Source organism: Hemicordylus capensis, chromosome 11, assembly GCF_027244095.1.
Source record: "Hemicordylus capensis ecotype Gifberg chromosome 11, rHemCap1.1.pri, whole genome shotgun sequence".
In the NCBI taxonomy this organism is placed as follows: Eukaryota; Metazoa; Chordata; class Lepidosauria; order Squamata; family Cordylidae; genus Hemicordylus; species Hemicordylus capensis.
The window spans coordinates 3,838,457-3,863,251 of record NC_069667.1 but is presented as its reverse complement, the minus strand read 5'-3'; the positions used below and the strand labels follow the sequence as shown (position 1 = coordinate 3,863,251).

At 49.0% G+C, this 24,795-nt stretch overlaps 2 protein-coding genes across 7 annotated transcripts in view; one reads left to right on the top strand and one right to left on the bottom strand.

The window, feature by feature from the left end:
• LOC128335359 (vascular endothelial growth factor receptor kdr-like) overlaps window positions 1-17,572 on the top strand; it is a 207,074-nt gene extending 189,502 nt beyond the window's left edge. For all 5 annotated transcript variants that reach the window (XM_053273429.1, XM_053273431.1, XM_053273432.1 and 2 more), the window contains exons 27-30: window positions 83-207; window positions 1,392-1,470; window positions 3,805-3,905; window positions 8,258-17,572. In XM_053273429.1, coding sequence (XP_053129404.1) covers window positions 83-207; window positions 1,392-1,470; window positions 3,805-3,905; window positions 8,258-8,456 — 504 coding nt within the window. In that variant the 3' untranslated portion in view covers window positions 8,457-17,572. The remainder of the gene's footprint in view (window positions 1-82; window positions 208-1,391; window positions 1,471-3,804; window positions 3,906-8,257) is intronic.
• The window catches only part of LOC128335362 (uncharacterized), a 161,333-nt gene that overhangs the window by 77,018 nt on the left and 59,520 nt on the right, over window positions 1-24,795 (bottom strand). For both annotated transcript variants that reach the window (XM_053273439.1, XM_053273438.1), the window contains exon 3: window positions 12,607-12,752. In XM_053273439.1, coding sequence (XP_053129414.1) covers window positions 12,607-12,752 — 146 coding nt within the window. The remainder of the gene's footprint in view (window positions 1-12,606; window positions 12,753-24,795) is intronic.

Below are 24,795 nucleotides of genomic sequence, written 5' to 3'. Positions count from 1 at the left end.
TAAAAACACATTCACATCTGAGGCCGAGTAAGAAAAACGAGTCTGAGTTCCCTTGTTGCCTTCTTGGTTATGAAATATGCAGGATGGGAAAGACTACATCCCGCTGAACATTACGCTGTGTGCCGACGGAGATTCCAACCCCAAAATCTGCATCCTGGAAGAGGCCGGGAGTAACCGTGTTAGTCGCTGGAGTGCACTGGAAGCCAGGTGAGCCTTTGTGAACGGACCATTGGGAGGCCTGAAGAAGGCTGCTCTCGTCTCCTGGGTGGTGCAGCAGACAGAGATCAGCTGCCATTTCATGGTGGAAACGATCTCCCAAGAGTCATCTCCGTTCTCGCTGCTCTTTAGCTTCTAGCCTATGCTTGTCTGTCGTCATCATAGGGGAGCGAACAGAAAACCTCTATATTGTCAGCAGTCTGGCGGGGGGGGGGGAGAAATGTGCCTCCTTGCAGCACTTCCTCTTTTCCCTATAGGAGTTAAACAGGGGGAAACAGATGGGGGGACTCAAAATATATTGGGGGTGGGTGGGGCTAAAACTCCCTTCTTCCCTTCCTGGCCCCAACTTTTTTTAGAGAGAGCAGATTCTGCACCTCCCACCTCACCTGTGCCAACTGCACGTGGTTTCCTTTGTCCCACAGACCCTAACAGGAACAGGGAAGAACTGAGCCTTCTCCTATCTGCAGGGCCTCTTCACTGTCCTGGCCTCCACCTCATGCTGGCTTCTGATTCTTGCTCATGTTGGGGAGCAACAGAACCCTGAAAACTAGGGAGAGGAGACGTACAATCTCTCTACTTTGGTGACGGTCATTCCCATTTCACAGATGGGGAACCGAGGCTAGCAAGCAGAGCAGCCAGTTGCAAGGGAGTAATGGCAGGAGAGAGGGCACGCCCTCAACTCCTGTCTGTGGCTTCCAGCAGCATCTGGTGGGCCATTGTGAGAAACAGGATGCTGGACTAGATGGGCCTTCTTGGGCCTGATCCAGCAGGGCTGTTCTTATGTTCTTATGTCTTGGGACCAAACAGTGGAGAAACAACCTGAATCCAGGTTTCTGAGGTCCACCAAGATTTTATGCAGTGGTCAGGTTTCTGGCAGCAAACAGCCCTCTTGCTGGGGAGGGAAGAGAAGCAGAACTCACTCCCCAATCTCCCTCCCTCCCCTCACACTGCTCTGCCCATCAAGCCTGCAGGTCCCCTGCAGCTCTATTGATGGATCACGGTCTATCCTGTCAGCCCGGATTCTGTTCACCTTCCCTCAACTCAGAAACAACTACTCTTGCAGCACTGGGCAAGAGGATGCATTCGGAGACCTCCAGGCTCACCTTCCAGCTCTACAATTCTGCAATAAGCCCACTGTGGACCAACCAATCATCTCTCACCCTTCTGGTTTTCAGTATTAACAGCAAGAACCGGCCCCTCAGCGTGAAGACGTTTGATGAGGTGCCAGTGGGAACGGGGAAAGTGATGCAGGAGGTAAGCAGGACCCCAATGCTTCCTTTCGGACCATCCACTTGGGGGTGGGGGGGAGGCTGCTGTCAATGAAGCCATTGGCACCTGGGAGAGGGTCATTCGGGGAATGGGATGCTTTGGCTTCCCAAAGCTCATTCAGGAGGGCGGGCCCCAAATATAGCAGGCCATTCAAAAGGGAGGTAACTCAGGGCCGATGAATGAAATGGATTGGCAGTCTGTTTAAAAAAGGCAAAGGAAAGTGCTTCTTCACACCACGAGTCATTAATTTCTGGAAATTGGCCGCCAGCTGACACTGCCAGGCTCTTGGCCGATCCTAGCTGAAAACGGCAACCAGTGGAATGGCACTGCCAATCCTTCCTGTCCTTTGACCAATAAGAAAGGTCCAGAAACATTGCATATGGGGGCTAGATCCGGACCCCCACCCACCCCCGCGACCCTTTGGCAAGGTCCGAGGCAGCACAAGGGAACTCCAGCTGCCTCCTCACGTCCCCTAGAATGGCGGCACTGGCAGCATGGCGGCCCTTTCCTGGCCTCTGGCTGCCACTGGCCACACAAGCTGCCATTGAAGGCCCAGATGGTTTTGTCTAGTGGGCATCTCAGTAGTCCTATAAAGTGAAGGGTTTCTAATAAAGCTCCCCCCATAAACCGAGCTGAGTTATCCATTGGATATAATCTTTAATGGTAGACTTTAAAATGGCAAAAGGCTCTTTTCCTGCTGTGCGCAACCAGAATTTAGAAGGTCGGAAAGCCAAAGGAAGGAGAGACATGATAAAGTCAGCCTTGCTTTCCTGAGCCCTCCTTTGCCATGCCATCTGTGCACATTAATTTTATATGGTTTTTTAAACTTTCCAATTTTTTTTTTAAAAAGCATAAAACTAACAGAGGAGATAATTTACAAGCTATAAACAGAGCAGCAGCAGCATTAAATGAAGCTGCAGCCAACTGCAAGCCAGGTGGCCAAGAGAGGGGTGGTGAAGCCATTTTTCTGCCAAGAATATCCTTGCATCTTAAGCAGAGGAGGACAGGATTCCCACAAGACGAGAGCCATCATAATCCCCGGTGGGGCGGTGGGGGGGCGGCATTGCTGTTCTGGGGGAAAGGAAAAGAAATGTTTATTCTATGATTGTTGCCTTTGTGCTTGTGACAAAGATTGTTTCAGGGTAGTTTGTGCTGGCGGGTATCATGTATAGTAGCAGGATGTGGGGAGCACCCAGAATAGCTCTTCACCTTAGATGAACAGAGCATTCTGTGCACTCCATCCCAGTACATGGGCTGCATCTCCTAGGCATCACCTGCAACCCTAAATGTCGACTTTCAGGAATGGCAAGCTTATAGCGGAATCTTTGGGACATGTATAAGTTGAGGTGCATGCTGTATATGGATGTAGGGAGCTATCTTTTCCTGGGTTAGACTATTGGTCCAGCTCGCGACTTCAGTAAGCGGATGGGGTGGGGGGTGTCTGTGCTTCCTGGCTGGGCCCTGTCCTCCTCGCAGGGCTAGGGGGAAAGCACCATCGCCAAAGTCCCCGTCCCCATAGCCCTGGGCAACTTTCAATGCCAAGGGTGTTGTGCTGAGGTCAGCCCCGAGAAAACCTGTTGCACTGCAAAAAGCACAGTTCAGAACGATGGGCAAAATGAAACGGCTGGTGTTCGAATCAGCACCCAGCTGCTCCTGTCATCACCAGGAAGTTTTACAAATGGGGCTTTGGAAGCCCTTTAACTCGCATCTCCTCTGGAATGGAGGTGGTGCGTTCACATATCGGCCAGATTTACCCTGAAGTCCCTGCGAGTGATTGGGGAGCAGTTCACACACAATTCAGGTTTTTCACAGTGTGTTAGAGAACAGCCTGATTAATATCCAGGGTAAAAAAGCCAGAGATGGCTGGTTCGAATCCCTGCTGGTACGCTTCCCAGACTATGGGTTTCCCAGACATTCCCACAGACTATGGGAGACACCTCTATCGGGCAGCAGCAATATAGGAAGATGCTGAAAAGCATCATCTCATACTGTGTGGGAGGAGGCAATGGTAAACCCCTCCTGTATTCTACCAAAAGAAAAACACAGGGCTCTGCGGTCTCCAGGAGTCGACACTTACTTGACAGCACACTTTACCTTTTAAAAAAAAACACAACACCTTTTGTCTGTTTTCTGGGATGATTTCGAGTTCTCAGCCTCCCAGTAAACTCTCAGAAAAGCCTGCTGTGTGTCAGAGTCCCAGCCTCCAGCCTCTGATGCTCCCTGGAGGCTGCATGTCTAGCTTGAAGGAGCTGCCACTCTCCTCTCTGCATTAGGAGGCTGCTGAAGCTCTGGTGGCTTTTCTCTTCTCCCCTTCTTCAGGAATGTGAGTCAGACAGCGGGATGGTGCTGACTCTGGATGAAATCAAGAGCCGGAAGAGGCTGGAGATCCGCTCCTGGCCTTACGGGATCATGGCTCTGGCGTAAGTGTCCTGGGTGGGTCCGTATTGGTGGGTGCTGACATCCTCGCAGCAGCAAACAGGTGCAAGGTCTGCTCAGTTTCTTTCTGCAGCCATCTCCTATACTGGACAGGGGCGGCTAGTCCATCAAAATGGTTTATAATCAATTAATCAAACGCATTCAGTCTCCTACATCCTGCAGTCCCAACTTTAGCTTCATATATTATGGCAATTGATCCCTGTAGGGCTGAGGCCAGCTGCAGACAAAGCTTTGCACAGCCCCACCGGCTTGGCAAAACAGCTCGGCCGAGCAGCCCTGCTCTTCTCACAGTGGCTTGCTGAGTCCAGCAGGGAAGGAAAATGTCACCCTTGTTAATGGGATCGCTCCCTTTCCCACAAACATTTATTCTGGACCCATTACAAACGGCCCTCCTTCCCTCGTAGGAAACCTCTGGAAGGCTCTGCCTGTTTTGCAAACCAGGGTGTCTCTTTCGTTCAGCTCCCAGCCTCTCCCCCAAATCTAGCTATTTATTTGTCTTGCATTTGCTTTCTTCAGAGTTGAAAGGGGGAAAGTTGGCATGGTGCAAGTGTAGAATGCTCCTGGTGAGAGTTCACTGCAGGCAAATCTAGTGCTCTGAGGCTGGGAAGTCTGTTGAGCGAGCAGCGCCTCTTTGCTGTGTCAGGAGTTAGGAAGCCGCAGGGGCAGAGGTGATGCTGGAGAGGGCAGCATCCAAGGGAATGGACTCAACGTGCCTGGGATGCTCAGACTTCTCCAAGCCTAGACTGAATGCATCACATAGAGTCCCTTTTCAGTCAACCTACAGAGGTTGGGAGCAGGGCCAGTGGGTGCGATCCCACTCCCCACTTTACGTGTCCTCTTGTGTCTACATGGAGGAGAGGTCTGAACAAGGCTGCAGTGAATTTTAGGATTTGTAAGGCGCTACAATTCTGGTGGATACTGACACCAACTGCATGCATCTTTCTCTTTGTTTGAAATGCACACCTCCCGCACACTAGGTGGCTTTGGGCCAAAGCTTCTGCTTCCTCCGGATGGACATCAGTCATGGGCCAGATTGTCCAAAGGTGTGACCAGATGCTGTGACCTAGAATCCAGAATGGCCTGGGCAACCCAGTGCCAGGCTACACATTCCATGAAGCAGATCAGTGGCCCCCTGCATGCTTGGTTTTTGTCTGCTAAATGCCAGCCGGAATTGGCACCCATTGTTGTTGGGGGAAGAGGAGAGCTAGTCTGTGCCCAGCCCTGTGCTCCAGCGCCAGAGTGGGCCTCCGCTTCACAGTTGCTAGTTGCCCCAGGAGGGATGCTGCCACTGGGTGCTTGCGGGCAAGTCGCCTTCGAAACGTAAACAGCAGTCTGGCAGCAACTCACAACCCGAAAAAACAGCAACTTTTTCTCACCAGAGATACAATGTCCTTGCTCTATGCCACAGCGATCAAATTCGAAACAAGGCATTGGAAATGTGAATGGCGCCCTGCTGTCCACGTAGGGACTGCAGGGTCACGAGGCAGGAAGTGGGGAAGCCCCCTTCCGAGAGGCGTCCTGACCCTGTTGCAGGGTGTAGTCTGGAAAGCGCCCTGGTGCCGGTTGAATCTCCTCTCCTCTCCCACTGCAGTCCTGATCCTGATGGCTCCGTTTCCCACAGCTGCCAGCGAGCAAACAAAAGCCAACAAAAGCAAGAAAGGGGTGTTTGCCGTAACATCCAGCTTGGCCTCCACCCCTAATGCTGAATCCTTTGAATCCATGGCCTAGCCCGTTGCCCAGGGGTGCATGCCCACTTCCCAACTGGCACCTCATCTCATAAGGACGACCCCTGACAGAAAAGACTGGCCGGGAGGGGGGGGGGATTCCATGCAGGCATCTTCATCCATGGGCCCAGCAGGAGCGAATGAGCTGCCTCCTTCCTTCTTCTCTTGTTGTGGTGGCTTAATTAGCCAGGTGTCATTAGCAATGTAGATGAATGCCAGGCGTGTTTGTCTTTAGATTCTAGCCGCTCTGGTTCTCATTTTGGGAATCCTGACACCTTGACGCCACCCACGTCCTAGCAACTTGCACAGAAGAAGAGCACCGTTTAGTGTCCTTAAACCTGCCCATCCTTTCTCCCTCCCATTATCTGTCCCATGAAGCAGATGATGAAAAAACCAATACCCTGTTTCGGCAGCCAGCGTGGCCAATTTTAATCAGACCCATAGCCATTTTCAAAACCATCAAGGGCCTTCAGCACCATTACCTTACAGGAAAAAAGTGCCTCGTTAAACACCAATAAAAGCCATTATGAGCCCACGCCGCTCACTTATTACCGTTATTACAGGGCTCAGCCACAAGGTATAACTGGCTGCAAATGGCAAATTGATTGGGACAGCTTTCTTCAAGGACCGCTGCTCCTGCCGGATAGAAATCTATTAAAGCGGCAATCCTTGGCACACTTACTGAAGAGCAGGCTTGAATGAACGTGAAGGCACTGACTTGTGACAGGGTGCAGGCAGAGGGGAAGCTTCTGGAGCCGCTCCTTGCTGGCGTTTTTCTGGAGAAGTTTTTTTTTATTAGCTTTAGCAGTGGGAGTCCGCTATGCATAGGACTGAGGCACAATGACCCCACCAATTTTGCCACTGGAGAAGAGGGCAGTGAAATTGCGGAGGGGGTTTGTGGCTCTGCTCTCTGCATACCTGCCCACCTGAGACTGACAGCCAATTCCCCCGGGTGATGGAATCCACAGCCCGGATCCCGGCAGAAGTGCCAAGGTATGTCACATGCTGCAGCCCCTTTGATGAGCAGCCCAACTTCTATCCTTGCTACTCATACATTCATGGCACATCAGGTTAGTCAGCTGTGAGACGGGTAAAACCTCCCCCTCTTATACTGTACAATACAAATGCCTGCCCTGGAGAAGAGGCCTGCTTTTTTTGAAACGATCAAGCAGAGTATTGTCGGAAATAAGAATGGGAAGACGTTTGGAAAAGGAAATGTGTATTGAAATTAGATATGGGTGAGCCACCCTTGCCATCCCAGTCATGTTGGACTGGCTCAGAAAGTAAGGTGAGCTCCAGTTTTCCCCCAAGGAGATGGGAAAGAGCTTGGCTTATTTTCCAAGCTCATAGGAAGCTGCTGTATACTGAGTCAGACCACTGGTCTATCAAGCTCCATATTGTCTTCACAGACTGGCAGCGGCTTCTCCAAGGTTGCAGGCAGGAATCGCTCTCAGCCCTATCTTGGAGATGCTGCCAGGGAAGGAACTTGGAACCTTCTGCTCTTCCCAGAGCAGCTCCAACCCGTGAGGGGAATAGCTTACAGTGTTCACGCATGTCGTCTCCCATTCATATGCAACCAGGGCGGACCCTGCTTAGCTAAGGGGACAAGTCATGCTTGCTGCCACAAGGCCAGCTCTCCTCTCTAGACTCCTCAACCTCCTCCCTGTCCTCAACACACTCCCTTTCCAAGGGTATTTCCAGGGCATTAGGAAAAGGAAATCTGTAACCGAAACAATTTTGGCCAACTCTGAGTATCTCAGCACTGCTCAGCTGCTGAGGGAGGGGAAGGCCGGAATGACATGTCAGTAAATATAGCATGTTACAAGGGTATAAAAGCAAAGGTGATGAGACTGTTTTAATTTCAGGGTATGCAACTGGGCTGAAAGCAGCATTTTCTGGAAAGTTCATTGTTTTTCAAATCTGCCAGCGTTAGTTAATCATAGCATTTGCAGTGACCACACTCCTCCTCGTCTCTCCACCTTGGGAGTCAATATGACACATCCTTGTTTAACAGGGTCTCTTTAAACATTAGCGGAGAGACGCAGCCATCCCCAGATGTGAGCTGGTGGCTGGGCCGGGCCAGAAATGAAAGCAGGATGCTTGCTGGGAACGGACACGGCTCCAAAGGCCGCATTGTCTGGCCAGACAAAACTTTAATAAGAATTCTTTTATCTGCCTCTGCAAGACCGCACAGGCCAAGAGCCAAGTTACACAGAGCCTGTCATGTTTCTCGCCATCTCCATAGACCAGTTTAAGGCCTAGAAAATTAAAATGAACCGATGGGAGCGAGGAATAAAAGGGGAATTAAAAAAAGACTCAGACAGCAGAGAAGAGTTTAGTAAAAAGGGTGCTGGGGAAGTGGCACCCCCCCACCCCACCCCCAATACAGATCCTCACTGCAGTAAGACGCACAGGTCATCAAGGTGCAGACAAACCACCAAACAATGACACGAGATGCAGATTTCTCAAGCAAACTTACCAAAGCACAAAGACTCCCTTCTCAACCATTCAATCCCGGTTAGCTCCCCTTTCGGGGCTGCTCACCAGCAATCCTCCTAGGAACAAGCCCACATAGCCATAGCCAATCTTTTCCCTTTTCCCCCTGCCCACAGGAAAAAAGCCATCAACAAGAGCAAAGAGTCTGTGTTTTCGGATCTCGAGCACGAATCAGTGAAGTATCGGCCGGCGACACAAGTGGAGGAAGCCATTCTGGAAGCCTCTTTCCTCCTGTCGATGGATTCCAACTTGGAGTGCCACAGCCCTCCGCCTGACTACAACTCTGTTATCCAGTACTCCGCTCCTCCCGTGTAACTGGCTGGGCCTGACCTGCCTCTTCTTCTGGCATTCCTTACCATGCAGTATTCGTGCCAGGCCTCCAGTTTCTACTGCTGGCCTAAAAAGACGAGTGTTAAAAAGAGAGGAGGAACCTCACAGTGGCCAGGTCTCTCTGCTCTTTGTATGCAATCCTGATGCAAGTGGAAAGCCTTTAAGAACAGCTGTCTTAATGGTATATTTCAGCCTCTCTGGCTTTTATATTCTAACCTGGCAATGCAGCAGAATCCTTTTACTACAAGGTCACACATTACATCTACATTTTGTGGGGACCTCTCCACTCTTAAAGCTTTAGGATGTACACAATATTGTCTTCAGTTGTTGCTCAGAACCAACAAGTGCCTCTGAAAATTCATTCTAAGAACAAAGTTTCTTCTTCAGGGATTGCAATCCTCAATATGTCAGGTATAAAGAAGGGTGGGTTTTTAAATCTGTTTTTGTTACTTATTGTGATTACTGAAAGACAGATTGATTGCAGAACTGAGTTCAGTCTGCCAAAACCTTTGTTTCCCTGACACATTTTGTTGCCATTTACACTCACCAAAAATTGATTCCAACTGCAAATCAACAGCAGTAAATTAGCCAGAGGGAAAATGCACACTGGCCCTCAAGTCCTTCACTCCTTGTGCATGAAACCAAGAGAGAGAATAACTGAATTAACTTTCCCTTGCCTGGGTCTTTTTCCAAGACTAACCTTTCTCCAATCTCTCTCTAGCTCCCAGCCAACAGCCTGATGTTTTGGGCAGAGCATTTTCTTGCCACAGTTTCTGCCACAGATTCCTGGGGGGTGGGGGGAGGTTGTAGTTTAGCAAGAATGCTCTGCTAGAGATCACTAGCTCCTCTCATAGAAATCCTGGGGAGCGCAAATGACTATTAAGCCAGTATACTACAGATATACTCCCAAGCGGTATTGTCTGAGAAGGAAGTTGTTTTCAAGTCTCTCGTATACCACGTTTTGGCAGCCAGTGCAATCCCTCACTCCAAGTCATTCAGCAGAGACCATGCTGCATACTTAGGCAAACTGGGGAGCATAATCATGATTAGGCCACTGCAATGTCACGGGGGGGGGGGGGGTAAAGACAAAAGGATGGCGCTGAACTGAGCAAGGACTGTCAGAAGGCAAACCTAAAGCCCTCTGAAACTGTGAATCCAGAAGCATCCTGAGAGGGTGCTTTTTAGATCGTGCCAAAAAACAAATCCTCTTTCTTGGGCAGGCTCAAGCTTGGGTCCCCAGATGATGTTGGACTACAACTCCCATCAACTCCAGCCAAAATGGCTGGAGACCCAACAGGGTTGGGGACCCCTCACTGCCCTGCCTTAACCAGCCACAAGATGACTCCTCAAGATGTCCATTGAACCATGTAGCAATGTAACTGTATGTCTGTATCACTGCCGCTTAGATAAGCTAGTACAGACAGAGCAGAACAGGGCAGCTAGACTTGACTTGCAAATAACTGATTCACAAGCTCCTTGGATGGTCCGGCTACCCAGCCCCCTGCTGCAGTGGCCCCAGACAGTCTGGGTGTGGATTGGCTTGGACCGATAGGTGTGCTTTCTCCTTTAACAGAAAATGAGCTTGTGTGGAAATGTTTGCTTGGGAAAGCTAATTCCAGGAAGGGGTTTTAAAGGAAGGAGTGCAGAAATGACGCTCTTGTATACAAGAAGACATCAGAAATAATTAGCTAAGGGCCTGCAGCCCAGGAGCCATTTGCGTGCTGTGGTGTGTAGGCACTTTGCCAAATACACATGCAGCTGTAAAGGGCATGGGGATAATTCGGGGGGGGGAGGGTTGCCAACTTCCCAATGGGCTCCTGTGGGGTTGCCTTTAAAGACTGGTTTGGTCTGCAGCAGTTAGCAAGCGATCTGTGGCAAGGCGTGGATCAGCTCCTTGCCTTGAAAAGCTGCCCCTGCCCATTTCTGCAGAGCAAATAAATCTCCATAAAAGCACGCGAGAGCAAGCCAACTCTGTCGCTTGCTGGCCTAGAAAGGTGGGACGATCTCTGCAGCAGTTTCCACCTTCTGGTTTTTCTTTCTGCCAATAGCCTTCTGCAGGTCAGAGGTATTCTTTGGTTCTGTGTGACCCAAGTCCTCGCTCCTGGAACCAAACCTCTGATTAACGTAGAATCCTCTACCAGGATCCCTGAAAACTAGTTTCAGGATTTGGAGGAGAATATTTGGCTTTCCCAGTAGAACCATTATTAACTCTAGCAGCAGCAAAGAAAAGCAAAGTGTGTGTGTGTGTGTGTGTGTGTGTGTGTGTGTGTGTGTGTGTGTGTGTATTAGGGCCTTAAATTCAACTACTCATTGGAAAAGGTAAGAAAGGGAGGAATCAAAGCTGCCTCATAGCACAAGCATAGGATTGAACCCAAGTCCCACCCCTCAATCATCCTTTTGATGGGCTGAATAGCATGACCCCATCCCCTCTACAGCATGTCCCATGGTGTCCAAGTATGTTATCATACATGTAAAGGGCAGGAGTTGGGGCCTCAGATATTGTTGAACTACAACTCCCATCATCCCCAGTCACAATGGCCATGGGAGCTGTGGGCCCATGCTGGAGACCCAACATTGGATATTCCTGGTGTTGCACATGCCGGACTCCTAAGGCAGTTCGTGTCATGATTAGCGCTCCCTGTAACAGGGATCTCCCCAGATGCGGTTGACTACCAGCTTGCATCATCATTCCCAGCTGCCATGGTCTTTGCCACCATATCTGGGAATCCCTGTTACAGAGAACGCCAGCCGGGAGGGACTTGCAGGATGGAGTCTCCCTGCAGGCTGGTTGCACAACCCGCTTCTCATGCTGAATCATCGAAAGCCTAGGAATTCCTCCACAAATATCTTCCAGTGAGATGAGATTGGATCTTTGTGTAGGATGCACCTTCCCAGAGGGAAAGGCTGCCCCACAAACTCCGTCTAGCATTTCCGCAGGGGAGGTGCTGTTGTTGGCCTCACAGACAAATCCTACTTTTTAGCTAGAAGTATTGCCTGAAAATGGGAGTTATTTTACTTGTATTTGTATTGTATTTACTAATATTCCGTTTGTCCTTTCCTTCCCACCCTTAATTTAATTATCGTTCTTCCAATTATGTTAACAATACATATTTATATATAAAAATATATATATATGATATGCAGTCCCTCTGAAGTTCACCACTTCTAAGTCCTCTTGAGAGTGTTACAGTGCAGTCCTATGCATGTTTACTCACTGCTGCGTTCAATAGGGCTTACTCCTGGGTAAGTATGCACAGGACTGCAGTCTTAAGCACATGTGTAACCTCCTCCCAGACAGGATCTCCAAGTGCCTGACTTTAGCTGGATTGTTCTCACGGTGTTTATCTGTAGAAGCCGCTCAGTTTAGATGTTCATTTATGTATCATGATTTTTAAGTCCAAAAGAGCAGGAAATGCCCAAATATCAAAGCACGAAGTATCTTTACTACAAAATGTCACTAACGCTTGCTGGCCAGGCCTCAGTTTACAGTAACTGTTCCCAGTTCCATCCTCCTTGCCTGTCAAAATCTCCCTTGGGTCCACTGGCGTTAGGAGTTCTCCATTTTTATTTCTATTCTGAGTTATTCTACCTGGCTTAGGGGACTATGGGGGCCTCATAGGTTTGTTTGACGGGCAGCTCAAAGGAAAAGATAGTTGGCTCTGTTCCCACTTACGACTGATCTCATGGCTGGGCAGAAAGAGGAACTGGCTTGTTGCTCAATGAAGTATATTTTGATGTTTTTTGAAGATTACTCAGGGAATTATTTGTGACTTCGGAGGGCACTCAGCAAACTGCCTTGGTGACCTGATTAATCTCAAATTCCTCTGATATTAATCAGTACAGATCTCTGTTTTTTTCCAAATGATACTGCCTCTTTGTCTCCCCTGCAGCAATTACCACACACAGAGAGCTGTAGGCTAGTGACTTTCTGCCTCTTCTCTCCCTCTCACAGTGGTTTCAGACAAGTATAAACCATGCCATTCATAGTCACAACTATGCTTTCCTTGAGCATAGGAACCATGCTTGAACCATGCTTTCCTTGAGCCGATTCCTCAAAAATACATTCCTTGTCCTGCTCTAACGATATTATCATCATTCACCAACAGTGTAAAGTTGAGGCAAAATCATTACTTACCTTCTTTCTTGTCCCTCTTCATTTCCGATGGTTTTGGTTGAGACAAATACTTGAAGGCGATTCCACTGAGCCACTGATCTCCTCGGGGGTGCATCTGTGCCCAGCTTTCTTCTCTGGAGGGGCAGCGCTTCAAAACCTGGCAGCCCCTGTTTGGCACAAAATGTCAGTGAGACAAGAAAGACTAGTAGCCAAGCCACAGAGCTGGTGTGTGCAATCTTGGCGCTGCAGCTGTTGTTGGACTTCAACAACAGCTGCAGGGCCAAGTTTGCCCACCCTTGCCACAGAGAATGGTGCCACTTTAGCGCACAACCTTCAGCTCTGAAGGATTGTCATCTATGATCCAAATGACACCATATCTAAAACATGTTTGTTCCTGCGTGTTTAGAATAAAGGTGAACAGCTACTGCAGAGGCTCAATCCAGGAAATTCCTAATGTGTCCCTTTTTTAGAAAGATGTTCTGCTTTCCTATGGGCTTTTAAAAGATTCTGCCACAACACAGCTCTAATGAAGCATCACCAGCCAACGGCCCAAAACAACTGGGCCAATCCACTTGAGTGAACTTAAACTTATCCTGTTAACAGAATGCATTGGAATCTAAGTAAATGTTGTTAGGAAAGTGTTCTGCCACTGTGACTGGTGGTGGGATTGTGATTTACAGAACTACTGTTTGAAGTAAGAGATGGGAGAGAAGTGGCTCCCCCCCCCCTCTCTCTCTCTCTCTCTCTCTCACACACACACACACACACACCTTAAACTCCCTGAAAAACTCCCCCATTGGGATTAAGACACAAGGAATATAGGCAGACCTCGTTATTCAGGTGGTGGTGGTGTTTTAGGTTCCACACCCACAACTGCAAATAACAAAACTGTGAATAACAAAGCATTATGTCAATGGGAATTCGGGGGTTAGGTCTTGGAGTCTCAGAAAATGGCCTGAAAAATCCCCAGAACTTGTGGGCGGGGGGGGGGGGGGGGAGAAGAGCTGGAAAAAAATGATAATGCACCATAGTGTGCCTTGGCCACCTCAGATGGCCTGCCCTCCCAGTCCCTCCAGGAATGCATAAATATGGTGCCATAATGAAAGGTCAAAGAAACATCTCCTTGCTGTTGTCATCTGGCACATAGCAGCACGACCCCCAGGACTCAACGGTTCTCAGGTTGGCATTGCAGCATGAGAGACAGTTCAAGTAAGAACCCAAGGGGTAGTCCCCTCACCCCGCAAAGTTCAAGATCAAGATCAGCACTTTAGAGTCATCACAGCATTCAAATTCAAGTTCACGTCCAGCACTTTAGAGGCACCACTGCATCAGAGATAGGTTAAGGTCAAGTTCATCACTAGAGGTGTGGCATTCACATCATTGCATGAGAGCAGTGGTCCCTCTAATTTTTTTCACCTCTGTGCAGAATGAGTTTTGTTCTAGGTGGCAGGATCAAGGCAGTGTGCGCGCACCTGCATTCAGGGTGGGGTCTTCCTGATTCAACCTGAGCGGGATCTAAAAGGAACTGAGCAGGCATCCAAAAACTTGTGAACGGGTGCACGTGCGAATGCCTTCGAGGGACCCGTGAATGAGAGACAGGTCAAGTGCAAGTTCCACACTCTAGAAGCATCACAGCGTCGGAGACAGGTCAAGTAAGCGCACACAGAGGATTTCCCTCACCCCACTGCAGGAGTTAGCAGCACTCCTTTCTGTGTCCTTTGGCGGCAAAGGAAATCAAAGACACAGTGGAGTTCCCTCACTCCGTCCAGTTTCCTTAGGTGGCAAAACAAAGATAAAAACAGCGACGGCTGCTGGCATTTGCAGCACAAACAGTCCATACGGCTGACGCAGGTCCTGCAGAGGCAGACCTGCCTTCACCATCATCGCCGTCTCCCTCCTCAAAGCCAGCGAAGGTGCTAGTGTCGCTCTCCAGTGATGACAGCCAGTGCACTGCTCAGCTGCAGTGGCAGATATACTTGTGGCCTTTGAAAAGTACGGATACTGGACTGCTTCGCCTTGCTTTGCCTCGCCCTGCACGTGTCTCTGTCTGGTTGCAAAGCTGCCTGCAGCTGCTGCCTCAAATTTATGCTGCACTCCATTAGTGGGTCGAGCTCAAACGCCTTATCCGACAATGCAGATCCCAGTTGGAGGATCTCTGAGAGCCCCTGCATAGTGGAGGGCTTGGGGAGCATCTCCTCCTCCTCTTCCTCTTCACCCTTGCTCTCAGGTGCTGCCTGCAGTATCTCCTCCTGTTCTTCTGCTGTTAGCTCCTCTTGGTGGGATCCGAGGAACTCCTGCACCTCATATGCCTCAATGCCTCCCAGGCCCTTACCAGCAACAGCACATGCAAGGCTAGTGATGCGTTGTACCTCATCCGCCACAGAGGGAACAGCTGCAGTGAGTGAAGAGGTGCCTGCCTCGGGCCCCAACCTCCTCCACACTGCATTCCATGTGTGGGGCTGTGTCTCAGAAAGGGGTGCTGCAGTGTGCAGTCGGTGATGCTATAGCCTTTCCAGCAATTGCTGGCCAACAGTGAGGGATCGGCCTCCATCATATCCAGCAGCCTTCCAAAAGTGTGCCATGTGTAGCACGACTTAAAGGTCGCTATGAGACCTTGGTCCATGGGCTGGGTTCACGAAGTAGTGTCAGGTGGCAAGAAGGCAATCTGCAAGCCCGGGTGTGCAAACCGCAGTGCCTCAGGGTGGCCAGAGGTGCTGACCAACACCAGGAGGACTCTGAAGGCCAGGTTCTTAGCGGCAAGGTACCTCCGCACCTCATGAAGGAAGCAGTTGTTCACCTAATCTGTGAACGCTGCTGTGGTCACCCACACCCTCCAAAAGATGGGAAGCTGGCTCTTCTTCTGGCCTTTGAGGGCACAAGAGTGCTGGGCTCAGTCAGGCGGCATGGGCTTGATGACTCAGTCCACAGCAGCATTGCCACGCACCAGCAGGCGGTCCTTCGCTGCCTTGAAGCCCGGAGCAATTCTCTCTTCCTTGCTGATAAATGAGCAGGAAGGCATCCGCTTCCAGAACAGGCCTGTCTCATCTGCCCTGAAGCCCTGCTCTGGCCTGGTCCCTCCAGACTATATCAGCTGTTGGAACTCTGCGGGGTAATGTTCCGCCACCTCATGGTCTGCTGATGCTACTTTGTGGAGGCTGTAGTGGTACTTAAACTTCTCAAACCAGCCCTAGCTGGCCTGGAAACTGGACTCGACGCCTTCTGGCGTTGCCGCCACTTGACCGCCTTCTCCCACAGAGCACCTGTAGAACCTTAGCACCTTCTCGTGGATTACAGGTCCACTCTGTGGAACATTCTTCTGGGTCTGATCCTCGATCCAGAGGCTGAGTGCTTTCTCCATCTGTTCCATGTGGGACTCACAGGGATGGAATGCCACCTTCAGACTCTGCCATGCTCCAGAGACCACACCAGTGCGGATGCTGGCTTCCCACTTCTTAATTGAGCAGACTGTTGACTCGATTCCATAATGACAGCCAACGGATGCTGTGCTGTCCCCACGAGGCAGCATGTCCAGGAGCGTGATCTTTTTGCACAAGGGCAACACCTTGGGCGACCTTTGGCCACCTCAGCAGAACTCTCCATTGCACACCTGATCATCTTGACTGTGGAGGAAGAAAAAATTGGAACAGCACAGCACAGGTGCAGCACAAAACTGATAAATGTACAGAACGGCAAGGGTTCAGTAATTAATTTACAAGATGAATTTCACAGTAGAGTACTGCAAGTTGTTTCCTTTAATTAAAAAAATTTTTTTTAAAAAAAATACTGCACACTGAACAGAATACAACTGTGGTGCATTGTACAGCCAGGGTTCTGTAAGTAATTTACAAGATGAATATCACAGTGCTGTTAATTGTTTCCTTTTAAAAATATTTTAAAAATAAAAATATCTTTTTTAAAAACTGCAGGGCATTGTATGCGAAGAGTTCAGTAATTAATTAACATAAAAGTACATGTACTGTAAGTTGTTTCCTTAAAACATGAAATATAAAATAATATTGCAATGCACTGTGCATTGATTTATGTTAGTGCTGTGTGTTACCATCTTCCCGGGGCTGAATGGTGCTCCAGGAGGTCCCTCCAAGATGTTCAATGAGGGCAGCAGCAGAAAGGCCGCCACTGGCCTGGTTAGCCTCCACAGAGACCCAAAGCGCTAAGACAGCAAAAGCTAAGAGGAATGGCTCCAAAAAGCTCCCACAGGAGACCAAGCCTCCACTGTACTGCCACAAGCTAAAGCTTTCGTGTTTTCCTCCCATGTGAAAAACACACAAAACACACCACCAGAACAATCGTCCAACCTCCTCTCTCACAGACATATATGGGCACCGGAGGCTCGCGATGAAAAACGTGGATAGGTGAGACATGCGGCCGCAAATGCGGAGGTCAGGGAATTGTTATTTAACCATGGATACGCGACTCCACAAATATTGGAACCGTGGATGACGAGGTCTGCCTATATTATCCTTTGGCCGTTTTATCAGTATGGTTGATGTAACTGGGTGCGTGGGGACTCTTGAGCAAGTTTAAAATCTGGGCTTCATCAAAGCTTACAATCCTTGGTGGAAAAAACACTGGAGTTTACCTTGTCCTTCCTAGCCAACCTGAGCCACCACATGGGTCTGAAAGCATCTTTTAATACCCCAGTCCACTAGGGCAGCAGCTAGGCCTTGGGGACGGGAGACGAGGGTGGCATGCACTGAGCAGAAATGCCCACCACAGACCCTTCCCTATAGATCGGCGTTGTCAAAGCCAACGGCGAAACTCCCAATAAGCAGGGCTTCAGAAAACGTTAGAACTGCCACAGTCTCCTCCAAAGGCTATGGAATGTATGGTGAAACTGACCCCGGTCTGTCTGAAGAACGTATGCACTGAATGGGGGGGGGGGAGAAAAACCTGCTCTCTTATGTAGTCAAAAATGTATTGTAATTATTAACCAAAAATTAAATAAAAGAATTCTATATTTATACAGCCTGAGCCTCCTTTGTACAATCTGTTGTGTCTGTTGCTGCATCTAACTCCCAGAACAGCATCACAAAATCAAGTGTGGTGATGGAGAAATGGCGGCCGGGGGTGGGGGGAGCTTTTTTCTTTTCTCATCAGGCTCCCAGTCACCCAAGGAAATAAGTGGGCAGTGGATTCAGCCAGGGGCGTAGCTAGGGGAGAGGGGGCCCGTGTTCGCCCCTCTCCCCAGCGGCTCCTTGGAGTGAGGGAGATAATGAAGAAAATAGGGAGGGGTTGAGTTGGGGGCCCCTCAGGAGCGGGAGGGGGCATGTTCTTTGAGCCCTTCTGCTCAATTATAGCTACACCCCAGATTCAGGACAGACAGAAGAAAGGGCTTTTCCACACAGTGCATAATTTGGGGACTCACTGCGTTCTTGGGAGTCGTTAGCCAACTCCCCACCTACAAGCAACTGCCTGTACTTGCTACATGCCAATCTTCGTGCACAACCCAAGGGGCAGTTCTGCAGTTTTCAGAAACATGGCAGGCAGACAACACCATGCCTGTGAAAAGAGAGAAGTGAATGCAGGCTGCAGACTCGGCCCAGGTGGTAAAGCAGAGCTGTGTGAGGGTTCCTTGAGAAGTTGGTTGGAACTGGGGCCACAACTCTGCTTCCCACTGCTATTGGTTTCACAGGACTGGTTTCATTTGAAAATCCAAAAGGAGGAGGGCGGGGGAGCAGCACAAAGACGTTTGAAATCAAATCGAAGGGGAACTAAATCAAAGGCAGTGGCTCAAGCAGGCTTCTGGTGCAACCAGCGGGGCAAGAATCCAGCCAGCAGCAGGAGCCTGAGAAGGCTCACTGAGTGGGCAGCCCAGAGCAATAGGCATCCCAGCAGGGAACACTCAGCAAGGAAGCCGCAGCCGCAGCCTGCCCTTGGAGGAAGGCTGTCCAGAGGCGGCTTACCTCTTGGTGACCAAGTGAACTCAGAATCAAGTGCAGTGAAATTCCATCAGCCATACTGGGCTAAACCCAGGACACTGTCTTCAGCGCCAACATCACAGGCCTTATTTAGCCAACCAGGAAAGGGGGCCATTTTGGAATGCAGGCGACAGGTAGCAAACACATAAGCAGGTTTCGGGATTCATGGTTCATATAAACCAGGGTGTCAAGGTACACGGCCACGCCTCAAGAAAGGCCAAAGCGTGCCTGGAAAAGTTAAGCCGCCACTTTGGATGCTAGGCCCCTTGGCAGTCATGATTCCTCCTCTCCCTGCCAGTCTAGGGGATGCAGTCGGGACTCCCTGACACAGCCTATACTGTAGTCAATGGGCACAGGGTAATCCTAGAGGCATCTCCATGGCGCTTTCCAGATGGCACGCTGCTACCACAGTGTCACGACGTATCCCCTAAGTGTCCTTCCGTACTGCCTGTGTCTTGACATCGCTGTCAGCAAGGTGCCGTTTACATCCCAACGCCTTCTTTCGCGTTTTATTGCTGTGTTAGAGCCCTATAACATCACATCTACGTTGACAAAAATACGCTGCATTTGCCCAATGTAGGAGGCAACGGATTTCAACAGCGGTTTTAAATTAGCTCCACAAAATGTTGCCATTTACACCACTTTTTGTGGTGTAAAGCTCACTATCTGGAAACCACCGATAAGCAAAGCCTCATCCTTCAGCCCCCAACTCACTGGACAAAGGTGGACCAGTTTGGATCAGGGTCACGGCATGGCCCAGCTAAAATATGGGAAAACAGCTGGCATTTCAGGTGCTCTCTCATGTACATTAATTTACCCCCAATCTCAACATCAACCTCACAAGGGAAATTTTTCAAAGCTAGCTGAAGCTGAAATTTGGAAAACCCCAACAGAACACGCGGCTCTATCTCTTGCTTTGAAAGTGAAGGGAGAATTTCAGCCTAACAGCCCTCCTCGCACTCCTCGCACTCTGACCTCTGGTCCTCCAAAGCCTGCCAGAGAAGCAATGCCAGCGTGACTCGTCTAAGCCTGAACAAGCCCCTCTGCTCTTCAGGGTCAAGGACGTGATCAAAGGAAACCCACTCAGGGCATCATTGGATGTGCTGCTGAAATGGTGGCCTCTTTATTTTTAAGCGGAGTTTTTGTCAGAATGAATTCTTCAAGTCCCAAAAGGTTAATTTGGTTTTCATACACTGCATTTCTTTAAATGATAACTTTATGCTTTCCTGGAAAAGTTTTGACCTTTTATTCACGTATATTTTTCAACTCCAATCTTCACTGTTTATGCCCTGAGCAAAAATGTCACAAACCATCTCAGCAAACAGCGCTGCAGCTCACAATGAAAAGCCAGGGGTAAGACGAGGCAAGCAGGTGGAAAGAGAGGGGGACGACCAGCAAGCTCTCTCAGGGGAACAACTCCCTTGGCTGGCCTCAGTCGTGGCCCTCTGCTTTATAACATTACCCTCAAGTCACCCGGGGGCTACGGAGGGACAGAACATGCCGACACCATGCTAGGATGCTGAGAACAAGGCCTTGTGGTCCTTACCTCCGCGTGCCAAGACGAAAGGCGGACTGCAGCCCAACACACACTAGAAGGCTGCACTGGGAAGGAAACTTCACAACTAGAAACCTGGTAGTAGCTGGTCACTATCAGCCGCTCTCACCAAGTCCTGGTCTACACAGACAGCCAAATGAGGTGGCACAATCTGGAGTGTACCACTCCAGGCTGTAAGTGAAGGATGTCATTGTTTTTTAAACAAATGTCTTATTATTTCTTGTTTACACAGTCAGACAGGTGTTATTGACTGGTTTGTTTTATCCAGACATCGAGTCCTTCCCAAAGACCTGGGATGCCAGAATTTTATTGTCAATTGTTATAGATATCGTTGCAGAATATAGGCTGTTCCCAGTAAAGCTGCTTTTTGTAATTGGCTGATGTTGATTTCTGTGGCCCCGATGGTGTTGAGGTGCTCTTCAAGGTCTTTTGGGACTGCACCCAGGGCGCCAATTACCACTGGGATTATTTGGGTCTTTTTCTGCCACAGCCTTTCAATTTCAATTTGTAGATCTTTGTATTTGGTGATTTTTTTCTATTTCTTTTTCTTCTATTCTGCTATCCCCTGGTATTGCTATGTCGATTATTTTGACTTGTTTTTCTTTCTTCTCGACTACACTTATATCTGGTGTATTGTGTGGCAGATGTTTGTCTGTTTGTAGTCGGAAGTCCCATAATATTTTTACATCTTCATTTTCTTCAACTTTTTCAATTGTATTGTCCCACCAATATTTGGCTACAGGTAGCTTGTATTTTTTGCAGATGTTTCAGTGTATCATCCCTGCTACTTTGTCATGCCTTTGTTTGTAGTCAGTCTGTGCGATCTTTTTACAACAGCTGATTAGGTGGTCCATGGTTTCATCTGCTTCTTTACAAAGGCGGCACTTGCTGTTTGTGGTGGATTTTTCGACTTTTGCTCTTAATGCATTTGTTCTTAGTGCCTGTTCTTGTGCAGCCAGTATTAAACCCCCTGTTTCTTTCTTCAAGTTGCCATTCTTAAGCCATTGCCAGGTCTTGGTGATGTCTGATTTTCCACTTATATTGTGCAAATATTGACCACGCAGTGGCTTATTCTTCCATTTTTCTGCTCGGTTCTTGACTTGTTCTTTCTTGTAGGCCTGCTTTCTTTCATTGGTGTTGAATAGTTTCGCATTATTGACCATTTTAAGTGCATCTTCTTCACTGCCCTTGATATATTCTTCAAGGCCTCTTTTCTCCTCCTCTACTGTTTGATGGACTTGCAGCATTCCTCTTCCACCTGAGCTGCGAGGGAGGTATATTATTGTTGTTGTTGTTGTTGTTGTTATTTCAATTTCTATACCGCCCTTCCAAAAATGGCTCAGGGCGGTTTACACAGAGAAATAATAAATAAGATGGAACCCTGTCCACAAAGGGCTCACATTCTAAAAAGCAACATAAGCTAGACACCAGCCACAGTCACTGGAGGTACTGTGCTGGGGGTGGATAGGGCCAGTTACTCTCCTCCTGCTAAATAAAGAGAATCACCACGTTCAAAGGTGCCTCTCTGCCCAGTCAGCATTAAAAAAACCCAGCAGCAGCAGTAGAAAACGAATGCATTTGGGAGAAAGGTTCTGTCCCAGCCTCTCCCCATTTCATGAGTTTTCTCCTGGTTATTTGCCTAAGTGAGAATGCAAATTTTTGATTCTGCTCCATCTGCAGCTTGGAGCAGTAGAGTCCTTCTCAGGACTCTGCCACCATATTCTGCAGGATGTGCAGACAAGGCCTTCGAAATTGTTCACTAAGGGTGGCTTACACAGGGGTGGAGACTGTGACAACTGCTGGGAATTCTCTCTGCTAAGAGATACCCTTCTAATATATGGAGAGAGGAGAGCTGGTCTTGTAGTAGCAAGCATGACTTGTCCCCATAGCTAAGCAGGGTCCGCCCTGGTTGCATATGAATGGGAGACTAGAAGTGTGAGCACTGCAAGATATTCCCCTCAGGGGATGGAGCCGCTCTGGGAAGCGCATAAGGTTTCAAGTTCCCTCTCTGGTTTCTCCAAGATAGGGTTGAGAGAGATTCCTGCCTGCAACCTTGGAGAAGCTGCTGCCAGTCTGTGAAGACAATACTGAGCTAGATAGACCAATGGTCTGACTCAGTATATGGCAGCTTCCTAATATAGCAGAGTGCACAGAGGCAAAACACAGCAGAGCCTGCCTAGGCATGCATGTATGCTGAGAGTAAAATAAACTTGGAGCCAGTTAATAGTTTCAAATCAATATAAGGAGTCTTTATTGGTGAACTCCATTCTAGACAGTAAAGTGGAGAGAGAGGATCTATAATCTATCTATCTAGCTGGATGCAGAGGGGTGGATTCTGCATCTCTGCACACATGGTGCAAGGAGAGAGAAGCATGGGTGTTGCAAAGGTAGAAGAAAGAGGAAGAGGAAGAGGAAATGGCAGGAAGGAAGGAAGTCCCTAAAAGTAGCAATCTACATATCAAAGGGATAGTGCCCGAGCAGTAGAGAAGGGATGACCAATGTCTTGACCCCTCTAGCCCTCTGACTCAAATAATCTGTCCCCCTCTGTCATTGAGACATGAGACAGCACAGAGTCCTTCACTTCCAACAACAACCACGAGCTATCAAAGCTTGGTTGATGACCAAAATATACTAATGTCATCACTCCAGAAACACAAGGAAAAAGCAAAACTGGAATGTTAAGCCCTTCAGTATAAAAACTAGCTTTGTCGTCAATGAGGAGCTCTGACAGACACCCCCCGCCACAGACCAGATGTAGACTGTTTTTACATTTTAGCAACGGAAACATCTTTCTCACACACACCCCAGATGCCCTGCAGTTTGGCTTTCAGCATTAACTGTATTCTTTGAACAGGAGTGCCCGCTTAAATTCGATTGCAAAGGAAAAGCAGGGCATCCCAGTCAACTCATCTGTCTCTGTTTTCCGCCTGAGAATAGTTTCTGCTCGTAAAGCACTAAAGCAACAGAGCAAATGGGAAAAGGTCTAGCTAACAGATTGCTTCTCCCGTCTGTCTATTGTTGCTTAAAGGGTAAATAGCGATATTTTTGGAAGTAGGAGGCAAAGAGGATTGGTCTACCTAAGAAACTTGATTAGGATGGCGGGCAGGGGGGACCACCATGCAAATCACAATGCCAAATCCATTCAAACGACTGTGGCTGACATCCTGTGCAGAGTCCCGCAGATGCAAGCGTAGGCATGTGGATGCACTGACACTGTCTCCTCTGAACCTCATCCATGCTGTGTTGCAAAGCTCAGAGAGGCTTCACAGCTGCTAAACAAACGTCAGCGCTGAAGGAATAATGGGAGAGAGCCGATTCAGCAGTGACACTATTTCGGGCAGCCAATGAAGCCTCTCTGATCTCCACAGCACAGCCTGGACGCGGTCTGGATGACGGAGGATGAGTAACCCACAGAGAGACTCTGTGAGGTCATTCACACAAACAAAAACTGTGTTCTACCCAGCTTTGGGAGCTGTGTGCGCTCCCAGTTTTTGGTTGTGTGGAAGCAAGGAAGGTTCCTCCTACCTTGCTTCCACACAACCGAAAATTGGGAACGCAAACAGCTCCCAAACCCGGGTAGAACACAGTTTTTGTTTGTGTGAATGACCTCACAGAGTCTCTCTGTGGGTTACTCATCCTCCATTGATTATGACAGCATCACAAGGCAGGCTACGCAAGCAATATCCCTGCCAACCCGCCTGGAGTTACAGAGGAAGCTGCCATATACTGAGTCAGACCATTGGTCTGTCTAGCTCAGTATTGTCTACACAGACTGGCAGCGGCTTCTCCAAGGTTGCAGGCAGAAACCTCTCTCAGCCCTCTCTTGGAGATGCTGCCAGGGAGGGAACTTGGAACCCAGATGCTCTTCCCAGAGCAGCTCCATCTCCTAAGAAGGGGAATATCTTCCAGGGCTGCTCACACTTCTAGTCTCCCATTCAAATGCAAACCAGGGCGGACCCTGCTTAGCTCAGGGGACAAGTCATGCTTGCTACCACCAGACCAGCTCTCCTTGTTAGGATCAGGTATTAATCTTCAGGTGACTATAAAAAGCAATCCTGGAGACTGTCATGGCTTGATATTGTGAATAATATTTGCAGGGGGTGGGATCTCTCCAGGCACAGCTTCAGCCAGAGTCAGCAACTGCAGCCATTATCTCCTCTCACCCGCTTCTCCCCTGAAAGGCAACTGTCTACCAGAGCAGGCGAAAGGGTTGGATTTCCTGCTAATCACGCGGCTTTCATTTAACACTCCTCTGCATCTCCAGATGCTCAGCAGCCTCCTTCCTCCCGGTGTTTTTTTCATCAACTCTAAGAGCTTTGGGAGCTGGGGTGCTTTCAGCCTGCCATTAGCACAAAGCAAAGCCTTATATCAGGCTCGAGAGATGTCGCCTTAATTCTACGTTCTTCTTCAACTTCTGACCAATCTCTCCATGAGACACAACAGCCAAGGACAGAGCTTCCTCGGACAGTTCTGGGGTTTGGCCCTGACCCACACTACTGCTGCTCTTGAGCTTTTGGGGATGATGAAGGAAGGCCTACAGCATGGCCAGGGGTCAACAGGGCACTTGGGAAGAACATCCAGAGGCTGAGGTCACCATGGGATGCTAGATGCTCCTGCAGAAGCATCTCTGCCATGGGATGTGGTGATGACCACCAGCTTGGATGGCTTTAAAGGGGGGCTTAGACAAAGTCATGGAGGGCAGGTCTATCAATGGCA